Here is a 12,885-nt window from a genome sequence, read left to right as displayed (position 1 = left end):
CTCCAATCACTCATATCAGTGTAAATTGGGAGTAACTCACTGATGTTAAACAGGTGTGAGAGGAGAATCAGATCTCCTTCATCTGTTGAGTCAGTCACTATAATGACATTTTTAGTTAATTCTGCTATTTTTCTGTACTCTTAGCATTGATGTTTAATCTGATGTTCAGTATTAATACTAGAGATGCAAATAGCTAACCAGTATGGAATATTAATAAGTATGGAAAAACATGTAAGAATATTACAACTAGTAGTGTTTTCTATCCTTTCCATACACTTTGAGTCAGCTAATCAATAAGATACAAGTAGCATCTCTTTCATAAGGCCTATATGAAGTGACAGACTTGAAATATAATTACTCGATATTTTGATGACAAAACCCATTTTGGAGAAACTCTTTAACTAGTTTTCAAAGCATGTTGTTTTTAAAATTAATCTCTATTGTGATAGTAGGATTGAATCAGTAGGAATATAGAGTCTAAAATTAGTCACTGTCATATCACATGGTAAATTGAAGAGCACAGGATTTTGCAGACAGGGAAGAGTTATACATTGTTTTTAACTGAAATCATTCTCCATAGAGCATCTTTTCTGTACAGGAAAGGTGATTACAAAGCAAATTCAGTATTTAATTTTATTCCACTACAAACAATTTCACTATGCATTCACAATGAATAAATATATCGTGAAGTAAAATAATTGAATGTGAAAGTTGGCCATCCAAATAACACACACTAGATAAGAATTGCTTCATACATTTATTTTATGCATTTTTCCATGCTAAGAAGTTAATAATAAGGCATGTCTCTATATTACTCACACAAGATGGAAAGCTGTAGAATTCTTTTCATAAAGTAATTTTAGCACTTCTGAAAATGTACAGATAACCAGGTTACTTTAATTTCCCTTTCTCACCTCAGAACAGGCATATCATGAGCAGGTGCAGTCCAGGCTTCCCCACAGTGCCCTGCCAACATGCTATCCTGAATACCACCTCCACGTGCTAGCATAGTTCAGAATCTGTGTCTATTCAGCCTTTGATGAGACTACTAATTTAGTGATATGGACACTTGTCTACTTGGAGTTGGACTGAGAATATCAACTAATTTTCCATAAATCACCAAATAGCTGTGTGATAGCAGTGCTTGAACGAAGCCTCTGTGGCATAATGGCACTTAATTTTAGTATTTGTGTATTTCATCCCTGCAGCTCCCTTTAGAATTCTGCAGATTAAGAATTGAGAACCTTGGAGGGTGGTGTGGGGTATGTTCCAGCACTTCATAAAACTGAATTATTGTAAGTTTCATTACCAGAGCACAGAACAAATGCATGGTGGTCATGAGGGCTGGATGGGGAGCCCAGGTTTGTTTTCAGTCGTCTTATGCTGGGATTGAATGAAACTACCTCAGATCTCTCTCAAATTCTTCCCATTCCTTGACCCTTTTGTTTCCCTTCCCTGCACATCTAGTTGTAGTTTGTTGGGTTTTGTTTTTTCTTCACATTGGCCTCACTACCCTAACTCCTTTATTTCCCTCCCTCCTGTGCAATTCTATCCTTCTCAATATGCAGAGGAGAATCATAGACCATGCCACCTCTCTTCCTCCTCCTAGTTCCAGATATATTTGGTGGGAATTAATGATCACTACTGGTGAGGAATTGAAAGGTGTGGAAGGTTCTATAATAGAGCTGGGTGAATAATTGAATTTTTTTGCTTCAGCCAGCCAAGTGAAAAATCAGGAAACATTTGGTTGGTTCCAAAAATGTTTGTGCATGTCCAAGACAAATGCCCTAACCACTGGACTAAGTTGTGTGTCTGTAAGCTTTAGTCCAGTGGTTAGGGCACTTTCCTGGGACACCCAGCTTTGAATCCCCATCCTGGAGCAGGAACATCAGCTCAGATATCTTTCCTCCCAGGCAAGCATCCTAACCATTAATCTACAAGGTATTCTGGGGTGGGCTGTTCTCAATCTCTCCTCCTTGAAGCTATTCTACTTTGTGTACCTAAGTATTTATTTGGCCAAAGACACAGTGACTGTGACTCTGTAGCCTCGTGATAAAGGGTCTCCCCTTGGAGGTAGGAGACATGGATTCAAATCTTCTTGCTGCCTAATTGAGCACAGTGGGGTCCTGGTCCTGGACTAGGGCACGTAGGTGCTGTGATCATACAAATAATAAATAAGGAAAGTATCAGAGGGGTAGCCGCGTTAGTCTGTACCCACAAAAACAATGAAAAATCTGGTGGCACCTTAAAGACTAACAGATTTATTTGGACATAAACTTTCATGGGTAAAAAAACGACTTCTTCAGATGCATAGGATTCTCCAGTTAGTTTTTATACAAACACAAGCTTGTTCGAAGTAGATTTAAAACAGGGACACTTTAATTTTGCACCTTTTTGTAGCAGTTTCAAAAGTTGCTCAAAAAAGAGAGAGACTGGAGTAAGTTAACCATGAAAGTCCCTAGGTACCCAAGGATTCTCCAGAATGCCAAACCCAGTAGCATCTCTAGAGAAGAGTCCTCATGTAATTTAACATGTAACTAAATCTCTAGCCTTCAAAGTTTACCCTTCTGTGAACCAGACAGCCCTGTAAATACATAGCATCTCTCCTGTACTCTCATTCTGCGTGGTTTCATCATAATAAGGAACTATTACATTATCCTACAATAAAATGATGCTTTGTTAAATGAGAAGGGATCTCTCACTGGAAGCAGCACTAGCTTCTTCCCTCAAGTTTGTCTACTGATTTTTCATATTCACTTTCTACGACAATGGAGCTTGCCTATCCTTCTTCAAATTATCTCCATTTTAAAATCCACCTTTTAAGTTGAAATTATCTTTTCACCCTTCCTAATTTCATCTCATCTCCATTTTAAGGCCTGAATTGGGAGCATGTGGAATATTACAATTAGTGAACTCTTGCTTGTCTTGCTTAGTGACCACATGTTGTTCCAAATACAGTTTACATATTCACTATTCAGTAGCTCAGAGCACCTGCTGATTATCATAGAATCATCAAAATGTAGGGCTGGAGGGGACCTCGAGAGGTTGCGTAGTCCAGGCCCCTGCACTGAGGCAGGACCAAATATGCTTCGACTGTCCCTGACAGCTGTGTGTTTAACCTGTTATTAAAAACCTCCAATGACAGTACACCAAGATTTTGTAGGCATCACGACAGAGTTTTAAGGTGGGATTAGAAGGAGGAGGATGAGAGAGTGTTCTTCTCAGCCCTTTTGGCAGCCAGTTGTCTTGGAAAGTGCAGCACAAGGATCTGTGCTAACAAGAAGACTGTAAAGTCTGTTGCTGCTGTTAGTTTTTAGCATATTTACTTAGATTACATGGAGAGAGACTTTTTAGAAAAGCAAAATTAAATTGTAACATAAAGCTATTGTATAGGCCCAATTCCTGTAGAAACAACAGTAGTCTCCAGATATGGTTAAGATACAATTAAATCTGGCAGGGTAGACTGGATGGAATTCTTTTAATGCCCTCTAAATTATGTTCTAAGAAAGCTTATGCCATAGCATGGTTGTATAAGAAATGAAACATGTTTTTGTCCCTCTGAATCAGCCAGAGAGAAGATTGATCAGAACAATTTGAATCCATATATCCTTTCTCCCTGTTGAGTATCCTACTCATTAGGCTGTAGAGACGTGTTCTCTCTTAGGCCCAGTGAATATTTAAATATCAATACAAAGAGAAACTGCTTCAGCAGGAGAGATTGTGGGGAACCCACTCTAGAACAGCTATAGTTAGTATGCTCAGCTGGGAGACCTGAGTTGAAGACTCTGCTCCAGATTGTGTATTCAAACCTGGGTTTCCCATATGCCTTAAGCACTGGCTAAATGGCACACATGCACATTCATGATGCTAATTAGGCTAAATTCAGGAAATAGTTTTCAGTTGACCAAAACAGCAGTGGGGTTTTTTTGGGGGGTAGGGGGGTGAAGTATTCATCTGAAAAATTTTGTGCAGCTCTAGTCTGTACCCTGGGTGGGAAGGGACAGGGAGGGGAGGGCAGCCTCTGCATCATATTACCTATTTCTGTTGTTTTCTCCTTAGATCAAGTACTACTTGCTTTTTAAATGTAAAATCACTTTCAGAAAAAGTAATTGGACATGGGCCCTGTTTTACAAAGCAGTAATTTCATTCTGTAATTACTCTTTGAAGAACCTGGACTAGTGCAGAACAAATGAGGCATCCATTAATATTATTACAAGTATTCAGAAGCGATACCCTGATCTGCTCTTATTCTGGATTCAGCCATCAGTTTCAGCCCTATGAATCTCCAATTACTCGTGGGCTTTATTTAGACTGGGAGTTCTTGGTCATGTTGTTCCAAAGTTAATTGGTTGCCGATTAACTGGAGTTAACTAATATAGTTTTAGTGCTACACTACATGTTCCATAAGCACTCGTTCCAGATCGTGCTTCAGCACAGTATAAACTGAACCATGACTAGGAACAAATGATTGTGGAGTGGGATAGATAATAAGATGGTAACTAACATAATACCACTGTATAAATCCATGGTAAGCCAACATCTTGAATGCTTTGTGCTGTTCTGGTCATCCCATCTCAAAAAAAGATATATTAAAAATGGAAAAGATACAGGGAAGGGCAGCAAAAAATGATTAACGGTATAGAACAGCTTCCATATAAGGAGATATTAAAAAGATTGGGACTGTTCAGCTTGGAAAAGAAACAACTAAAGGCAACTATGATAGAGGTCTATAAAATGATGAATGGTGTAGAGAAAGTGGATAAGGAAATGTTATTTACCACTTCACATAATACAAGAACCAGGGGTCACCTGATTGAAATTAATCGGCAGCAGGTTTAAAACAAACAAAAGGAAGTACTTAATCACACAACACACAGTCAACCTGTGGAACTCATTGCCGGGGGATGATGTGAAGGCCAAAAGTATAACTGGGTTCAATAAAGGAATTAGATGCGTTCAGAGAGGATAGGTCCATCAAAGACTATTAGACAGGCTATTTAGGATGCAGTCCCATGTTCTGGGTGTTCCTAAGCCTCTGACGACCAGAAGCTGGGATCGGATGTCAGAGATGGATCACTTGATAATTGCCCTATTCTGTTCATTCCCTTTGAAGCATCTGGTATTAGGCACTGTTGGAAGACGGGATACTGAGCTAGATGGATCATTGGTCTGACCCAGTATGGCCATTCTGATGTTTAGATTAGCATTCAAATCATGTTCGTTAACTTGAGTTACAACCTGACCAAAAATTAGTCTAGACAAACCCATAATGAACTGTGGTTTTTTTAAGCATTCCATCCTGGGTCAGCACTATTCTTTATATATCCTAAAGAGGTCCTGAGGTCAGACTGTTTAAGTATGGATGTTAATCGTAGTAAAAGCACAGATGATCACAATCATAGCTATATCATTATTCTGTTTCCATTGTGGACAGGGCCAGACACTATGACCCAGGGCCAGTGTTATCAGTACTGCAAAAAACCAACTCCCAAAGTATTTTTAAATGCAAACGTGAATTAGATTATTGCAAAAATTGCCTCTCAGGTGTTTAGATTCATCAGAGGGTGATGAGACTAACAAGTTCAGGGCAGCCAATTATTGTATATTTTTCACTCCGCGTAACCCTTGCTGGCTGATCAGCTCTTCAGTTTCCCAGTCTGTTCTATAATTGAACTCTCTCTTGCATGGGCCAGTCCTGTAGAATGTTTTGTAATCAATGTGAAGAGTAAATCTGCTGCTGATTCCTTTGTCTTTACTATTAGAAATAAATTGTTTAGTTTTTTAAGCCTTCAGTCAAAAGAGGTATACAAAGGCCAAGCAGTCCTCAGAGACCTCACTTCAGTCTGTCCAAATTTTGGTTTTCTTCTAGAGTAAAACAGCCAACTGAAACTAATTTGATGTATCTTTCCATTTTTCAGATGATGTGTTTCTGCCCAAAGACATTGACCTAGACAGTGTAGAAATGGATGAGACAGAACGGGAAGTGGAGTATTTTAAAAGGTAAATAAAAGTGCTGTCAATCCTGCATGTACGCCTTTGTGTTGCTTAATATATGTGACCAAAATGAAAATAATTAACTCTTTTTGCATAAAAGCATGTGCTTTTACTAGGACTGTCTTAAATCACCAGTTACTGCTGACACAATCTGGTTACTGTAATGAGCTTCAAAGCTATAGCTTTATGGGTAGAAATTATAGTCATGTTGCCTTAGCACAGAATATGGAGAACTGGACAAGAGCCAATGATATGTATTTGCCATACTGAAACAGACATTTATCCATGTGATCTGCTCTTCTACCTCCATCACTGACACTACTTATTACTTATTTGGAGGAAGACTAAACTTTCCCACAATGCACTTAGCTATCTGTTCAGTGCTGTTTAGTTTTTTAAACTGTTGATCACCATGGTAACTGAACACTTTGTACAATTTCTTCGGAACTCTGGCAAGTTGTCTACTTACACCAAGACGACACATTTAATGGGCTTTATTTTCTATCATTTTTAAAAAAAATTGTTTCAGAGATTTCCTTTATAGATATAATGGAGAGTACTGCCTGAATCAGTCAGAATTCATAGAAAATCCAGTTACAAATATTGTTGTACAGTTTGCCAGTATTCTTTAGCAATTTCTAGCAATGAATTGTACTACAGCTATGAACTGTACAGGCTGACTAGGAGTTGTGTAACTGGTACTTTTTACTGCCTCTTTAATGTAGTGTCACTTTATCCCCATTTTGGAATTTATCTAGCAAGTTGCCTTTAAATCTCCTCCATTCCAGGTTAAATAAAAGCTTAGTCCTTGCAGGGTATCTTTTTGCCTTGCCTCTCTCACTCTGTTCCCTCTCTTCTGTGGACTTTAATTCTTAGGCCTGATCTACACCTAAAACTTCAGTCAACCTAGCTACATCACACCCTGAACCCTGTAGTTAAGTAGACCTGAGCCCTGTAGTTAAGTAGACCTAATACCCACTGTAGATTGACCAGGTCAACAGAAAGGTCTTCTGTTGACCTATCTACCACTGCTGAGAGGTGGATTACCTGCATCAACAGAAAACCCCTTTCCATCAATGCAAGAAGCTTCTGTAATATGGTGGTACAGCATCACAGCCATAGCAGTGTAGATGTACTTTTAGTGAAAGCAATTTAGCACACCACAGAGGAATTAGATACTACTTTTTGTGAGTATGTTCTCTTGAGGCTTACATGTAACTACCACGAATGCTAAGAAGTGCACAATCGCACTCTAGAGAATATAGCTTGCCTTTGATACAGGGCACAGATATACATTAACAATCGTTGGAATACATGCTTACCTGTTCTATTGAGTTGTTCTTGAAACATTGTCTTATTCATGAACAATATGTCCAATGAAACTAGGTAGATTTTTTTTTTGTTTGTTTTTTAACTTTTATCCAGACAAATGGACTATTGTCTTTTGTCCTAGTTACAGCCACTTCCTGGATACTTTCTCATGGCGTTCATTTGTGTCTGAAACATAGCTTTTAAAAGTACAGATTCACTACAGTCAGGGAAAGGACCACTGTATAGGAGTAATGGTGTCCTGAATACAGATATGTAAAGCAGAGGCACTGACCACTTAAGTTCATTAATTATTCTGTCCTAGGGTTGGGGGAGGGTGGTTCTATTTTTACCAAAAAAAAAAAAAAAAGTGTTGGCTCAGTGTCTAGGCAGATTCTGGTTTGGATAATATTTTCTTTGCCTTAGTACTTCCTATTCTTTGTTGAATGTAGTAGTCTTCGCTATGTCTCTTAAATGTTAGTGTTACTGCGGACTGTTAAAATGGTTGGTATATTCCACACCAGGGGTAGTTACATTTCAGTGGTGGGTGAAGTGTTTCCTCTGTGTGATTTTTTTTTTTACAGTGTTTTATGGTCCATTGGGATTAAAGATGCTATTTAAATGCAAACTAATATTTGTACCTTTTTGTTGGTAAACTGTGTAACGGTTTCACTTTATCGTTTGCTTGTTTTGTTTACAGATTCTGCTTGGACTCTGCCAGGCAGACAAGGCAGAGACTTTCCATCAACTGGTCCAATTTTAGCTTGAAAAAAACCACCTTTGCTGCTCATTGAAATGACACAGTTTGGGGAGGGAACCCCGCAGGAATCCAATGAAAGACAACTCCACTTATCTGTCCTGCTGTGCTGAGAGCTTATCTGGTCTTGAGCCAGTGCTGCCTTGCCTTGTCCCCAGTGCTGTGTGGATCTGCACTGAACCCCTTGGCCTGATAGTTCTTGCAGACTGAGAAATTGCCACTTTCTACCTGAATTTGTTAGCTTGTGTGCTTGTAGTCTGTGAGTGAGACTTACTTGATTGTAGCTGTATGCTGTTGGAGTTGGAATAATAGCTTTTTTTTCCAACTCCTTCTGATTGCATTGGCCTCAGAGACTTTAAACCTGCTTCCTAGGCTTGGGTGGAGGCCAAAATACTAGTTTGCATCATCTGCAGTGGCTCCTGTCACTTCTGCATCTAGCTATGTTTTGTCATTCTGACTCCTGACAAAGGAATGGACCTAGTCAGTTGTGCTTTCATCTGCTCCAGAACTCTCCTGACACGGTTTCATGGAAAAGAGGCTCTCATGGGACAAGCATTTCCTCAGTTCTTTCACAATCTACTGTTAAAGAGTGTACAAGTTACGCTATTTGTGTTTTGATTTTTTCCTGACTTGTAGCCAGCTTGTGTAAGAATACTTGCAGAATGAGAACGTTTAAAAAAGAACAATACTCACACTATCAAATCTGTTATAGAGAGTATAATTGTATTAACACTGAAGCCTAACTGGCTACTTTTTTAACATATTGTTAAGTAATATTAAAATCATGTCTTTCTTTTTGAAAGATGGAATACATTAGTATGGCAGAAGGCTTGTGTCTTGCTTTTTTCTGCTTGGGGACAGGGAGTGGAGGAACAGAAAGGGACTGGTGAGTAAGCTCTAGACTCTTAAAAATGTCTATGAACACTTGTATCGAACCCATCCAATAGCAGTATGCACACGATCTGCTGTAAGTATGGTGTACCCTTGTGAATGCTGGAATTCATACCATGGATTATACAAGCACTCTGATACCTCTCTTTCAATAGATATTATGTGAGGAGAGAAACTACATAAAGCTTTAATACCACTGTAGAAAATACGGTACATGGTATGGTTTCCATGCTACCACAATACAAATGTTAAATAACAATAGTACAGGTCAGCAATGCCTTTTCTAGCTTGAAGGAATAACTCAAGGTTCTGATTTGATTAAAGATACTGTTATGTAAATTTAGTACTTATGAAAGTGGCTGTGGCATGATAGCTCCAGAGACTGAAATCTTCTTTGTCTGTAGATGAGACACAGCACAGACAGAAACAGTACAGACTTTCCACTCTTGCTCAGCCATTATATCTCACCTTATAATCGAGGGACTGCTTTATTGAAATGAAAACGCTCCTCATGCACACCCAGTACCTGGTTTCTCTATTAACTCTACAAACAATTCTACTAATTAATGCCAATTATTTTGGATAATTGATGGGCCACGCATGGAAAGTTGAAATCAGACTCAAACAGCAGTCAAATGGGAACAGCTTTTGGTCTGTGCCAAACTGGGCTAAATTTTACCCAGTTACGTAAAAATGAAAGGATTCTTGTCCTCATCAGCCCTTTGTGCTATATAATGCACTAAAGAATACCATTACATTTCAACCCACCATTGTAAAGATTGGCTATCTCAGTGTGAAATCTAAGCTCTTCAGTACCAAGGTATAACACAGGGTGGCACTGTGGATCACAACTACTTGAAATTTAAGTTTTGAATGATTTATTCAGCTGTGAACTATTAGTGTTAAATGGAATATCTGCATCCTATCATGTGACCAGGTAATGTTCGAGATTCCAAATACTATGCAATTTTCTTCTCTTCCCCGCCAATAGGTGTGCTGTTAAGAAAGCAAATGTCGGGTTTTCTAAAATCTATTTAAAATACATGTAAGTCACTTCCTACACTTAGAATGTTTTAATAAAAATTACCTTTCCTCCCCATGTGTTTAACATGGTGCACTCAATAAGCTGTTAATATAACAGGCTTTCCTTTTCTCCGTTTTGAAAATATTCATTTTATAAGACTTAACAAAAAGACTTGCCCCACACTTGAATTGTTATATGTAACTTTCATTCTTAGAAGATGGTACCTCAATGTTCTTCAGAGCTGACCAGAATATACAGATAAAGCTTATTTAATTCCAGCCACTCCATGGAAAGCATGAAGAATAAGTCTGAATGGATCACCTATTGCTCCTGTCTGATGAGAATTTACAGGCAAGTCACTCCTCCACCCCACTCCCACTCTATAATTGTTTCAGTAAGGACAATCGGAGATTGTCTGGGATCCAGGAACCCAGTACTAATCCTTGCTGCAATAGTTACTTTTTGTATGATTTTGGGCAAATCACTTAACCTCTCACTCTGTTATCCTGTCTGTAAAATGGGTATAATAATACTTTCCAAGCATACAATAAGGCTTCATTTAGGTAATGTTTGAAAAGTTCTGTGAAGATGCAAAGTGATATCTAAACACTCAGCATTATTATTCAGGTTTGTAAAACACAATATTATTGCCTGAAACATCATTGTGTTTGCTCGGAAATACAAATTTTCTGGCTTGATATATAAATATATTTAGGTCTGTTTTCTTTATCCTGAATGTAACTAATTTAAAAGTTTTATAACATAATTGCAGTGCATGCAAAACACAGTTGCTGCTGAGGCTCTTTTTTTAACTATATTTCGTACATCATTGTCTGTCAGGCTCTGTATTAGGGGTGTTTTTCAAACAGTTTCCCCCTGTTGCTCATGCCAGTTCAGTGCTACCAGTATTAGCAGCTTTGAAAGCCATATGTAGACAGGCTTCCAGCTGCCACTGCTGTTATAAAGCACTGCCATCTAGTCTCCTGAGAATGGATCTAACCTGTAATTCTTGGCCTGTCCACATGATGGCTCTTAGCATTGCTAACAGCAGTTATGGTGAATTTATTAACAAGGTTGGGAAATTCTTGAAACATTTCGCAAGTGCAGACAGGAGTTATCAACAGGGGAGTCCAAACCTGTACAGAATTGTTCAGGCCTTCATTACTCCCTAGATCCAAATAGGGTTGAATGTGGATGTTCTAAGCCTGCATCCACACTAGCAGTGATCATTAGTGACAGTCAGGGCTGGATTAATGCAGGGGCATTAGGGACTGCAGCCTGGTCCCTTGGATTTTGAGGACACCCCAAAAATATAGATCAATTACTTCATTGTTCTTCAGCTGGCAGCCTGCAGTCCAGTTCTGACTTGTGAGGGGCTTCTGTTTGGCCCACTGCTGGGTATCTGCTCTCCTTTCATGCCTCCTGAGAAGCAGCAGCCAATCACAGCTGCTCCACAAGCAGCTGAGCTCAGTCCCCCTTCCCTCAGGAGCGTAACCTCTACTCTCACAGGAAGGGAGGTGCAGAGAAGCCGTCCCCTCTCACAGGAGAGGAGGACGAAACAAAGAGCCCTGCAGCTCCAAACCCTCTTCCCTTCTCCCCTCCAGTGAGCAGGAATGGCTTCTCTCCACTCCCTCCCTCTCTGATATGCCCAACCTGGGAAGGGAGAAGGGGGGTAAAGAACCCCTGGTGGGGGCCATGCTGCAGCCCAGTAGAAAGCAAAGCCCCTTGGTCTTAGTGATTTGCCTTTTGGCCTGCCAAGGTTTGGACATTGCCTTATCTGGCCTTCCAGAAAATGTAATTGAATATCACTGCTATAGGTTATTAGGTAATTAAAGCCATAGCATCACTGTGAATTACTACCAATTATGTGCCTAAATAAAAATTGTTTTATGCATTGTAACTAGGGCTGTCAATCACAGGTTTCAGAGTAGCAGCCGTGTTAGTCTGTATTCGCAAAAAGAAAAGGAGTACTTGTGGCACCTTAGAGACTAACAAATTAATTAGAGCATAAGCTTTCGTGAGCTACAGCTCACTTCATCAGATGCATTCAGTGGAAAATACAGTGGGGAGATTTATATACATAGACAACATAAAACAATGGGTGCTACCATACACACTGTAACCAGAGTGATCACTTAAGGTGAGCTATTACCAGCAGGAGGGGGAGGGGGAGGGAACCTTTTCTAGTGATAAACAAGGTGGGCCATTTCCAGCAGTTTGACAAGAAGGTCTGAGGAACGGTGGGGGTGGGGATAAACATGATCTGTGAGCCTCAAGAGAACATACTCACAAAAAGTAGTATCTAGTTCCTCTTTGCTTCCTCCGCTCTCGTCCCCTAATGCCCCTACTCTACTTGCGCTACATTGATGACATCTTCATCATCTGGACTCATGGAAAAGAAGTCCTTGAGGAATTCGACCATGATTTCAACAATTTCCATCCCACTATCAACCTCAGTCTGGACCAGTCCACACGAGATCCACTTCCTGGAAACCGGTGCTAATAAGCGATGGTCACATAAACACCACCCTATACTGGAAACCCACTGACCGCTATGCCTACCTACATGCCTCCAGCTTTCATCCAGACCACACCACACAATCCATTGTCTACTGCCAAGCTCTACAATACAACCGCATTTGCTTCAACCCCTCAGACAGAGACAAACACCTACAAGATCTCTATCATGCATTCTTACAACTACAATACCCACCTGCTGAAATGAAGAAACAGATTGACAGAGCCAGAAGAGTACCCAGAAGTCACCTACTACAGGACAGGCCCAACAAAGAAAACAACAGAACGCCACTAGCCATCACCTTCAGCCCCCAACTAAAACCTCTCCAACGCATCATCAAGGATCTACAACCTATCCTGAAGGACGACCCATCACTCTCACAGATCTTGGAAG

General features: G+C 39.8%; 1 protein-coding gene across 3 annotated transcripts in view; it reads left to right on the top strand.

Annotated features, from left to right (window-relative positions):
• Nucleotides 1–8,883, top strand: part of FAM193A (family with sequence similarity 193 member A) — a 96,935-nt gene extending 88,052 nt beyond the window's left edge. For all 3 annotated transcript variants that reach the window (XM_038399441.2, XM_038399439.2, XM_038399438.2), the window contains 2 exons: nucleotides 5,919–6,000; nucleotides 8,003–8,883. In XM_038399441.2, coding sequence (XP_038255369.1) covers nucleotides 5,919–6,000; nucleotides 8,003–8,096 — 176 coding nt within the window. In that variant the 3' untranslated portion in view covers nucleotides 8,097–8,883. The remainder of the gene's footprint in view (nucleotides 1–5,918; nucleotides 6,001–8,002) is intronic.
• Nucleotides 8,884–12,885: the final 4,002 nt, after the last annotated feature.

Source organism: Dermochelys coriacea, chromosome 4 (assembly GCF_009764565.3).
Source record: "Dermochelys coriacea isolate rDerCor1 chromosome 4, rDerCor1.pri.v4, whole genome shotgun sequence".
Classification (NCBI taxonomy): Eukaryota; Metazoa; Chordata; order Testudines; family Dermochelyidae; genus Dermochelys; species Dermochelys coriacea.
This window is presented reverse-complemented; position numbering and strand designations above follow the sequence as displayed.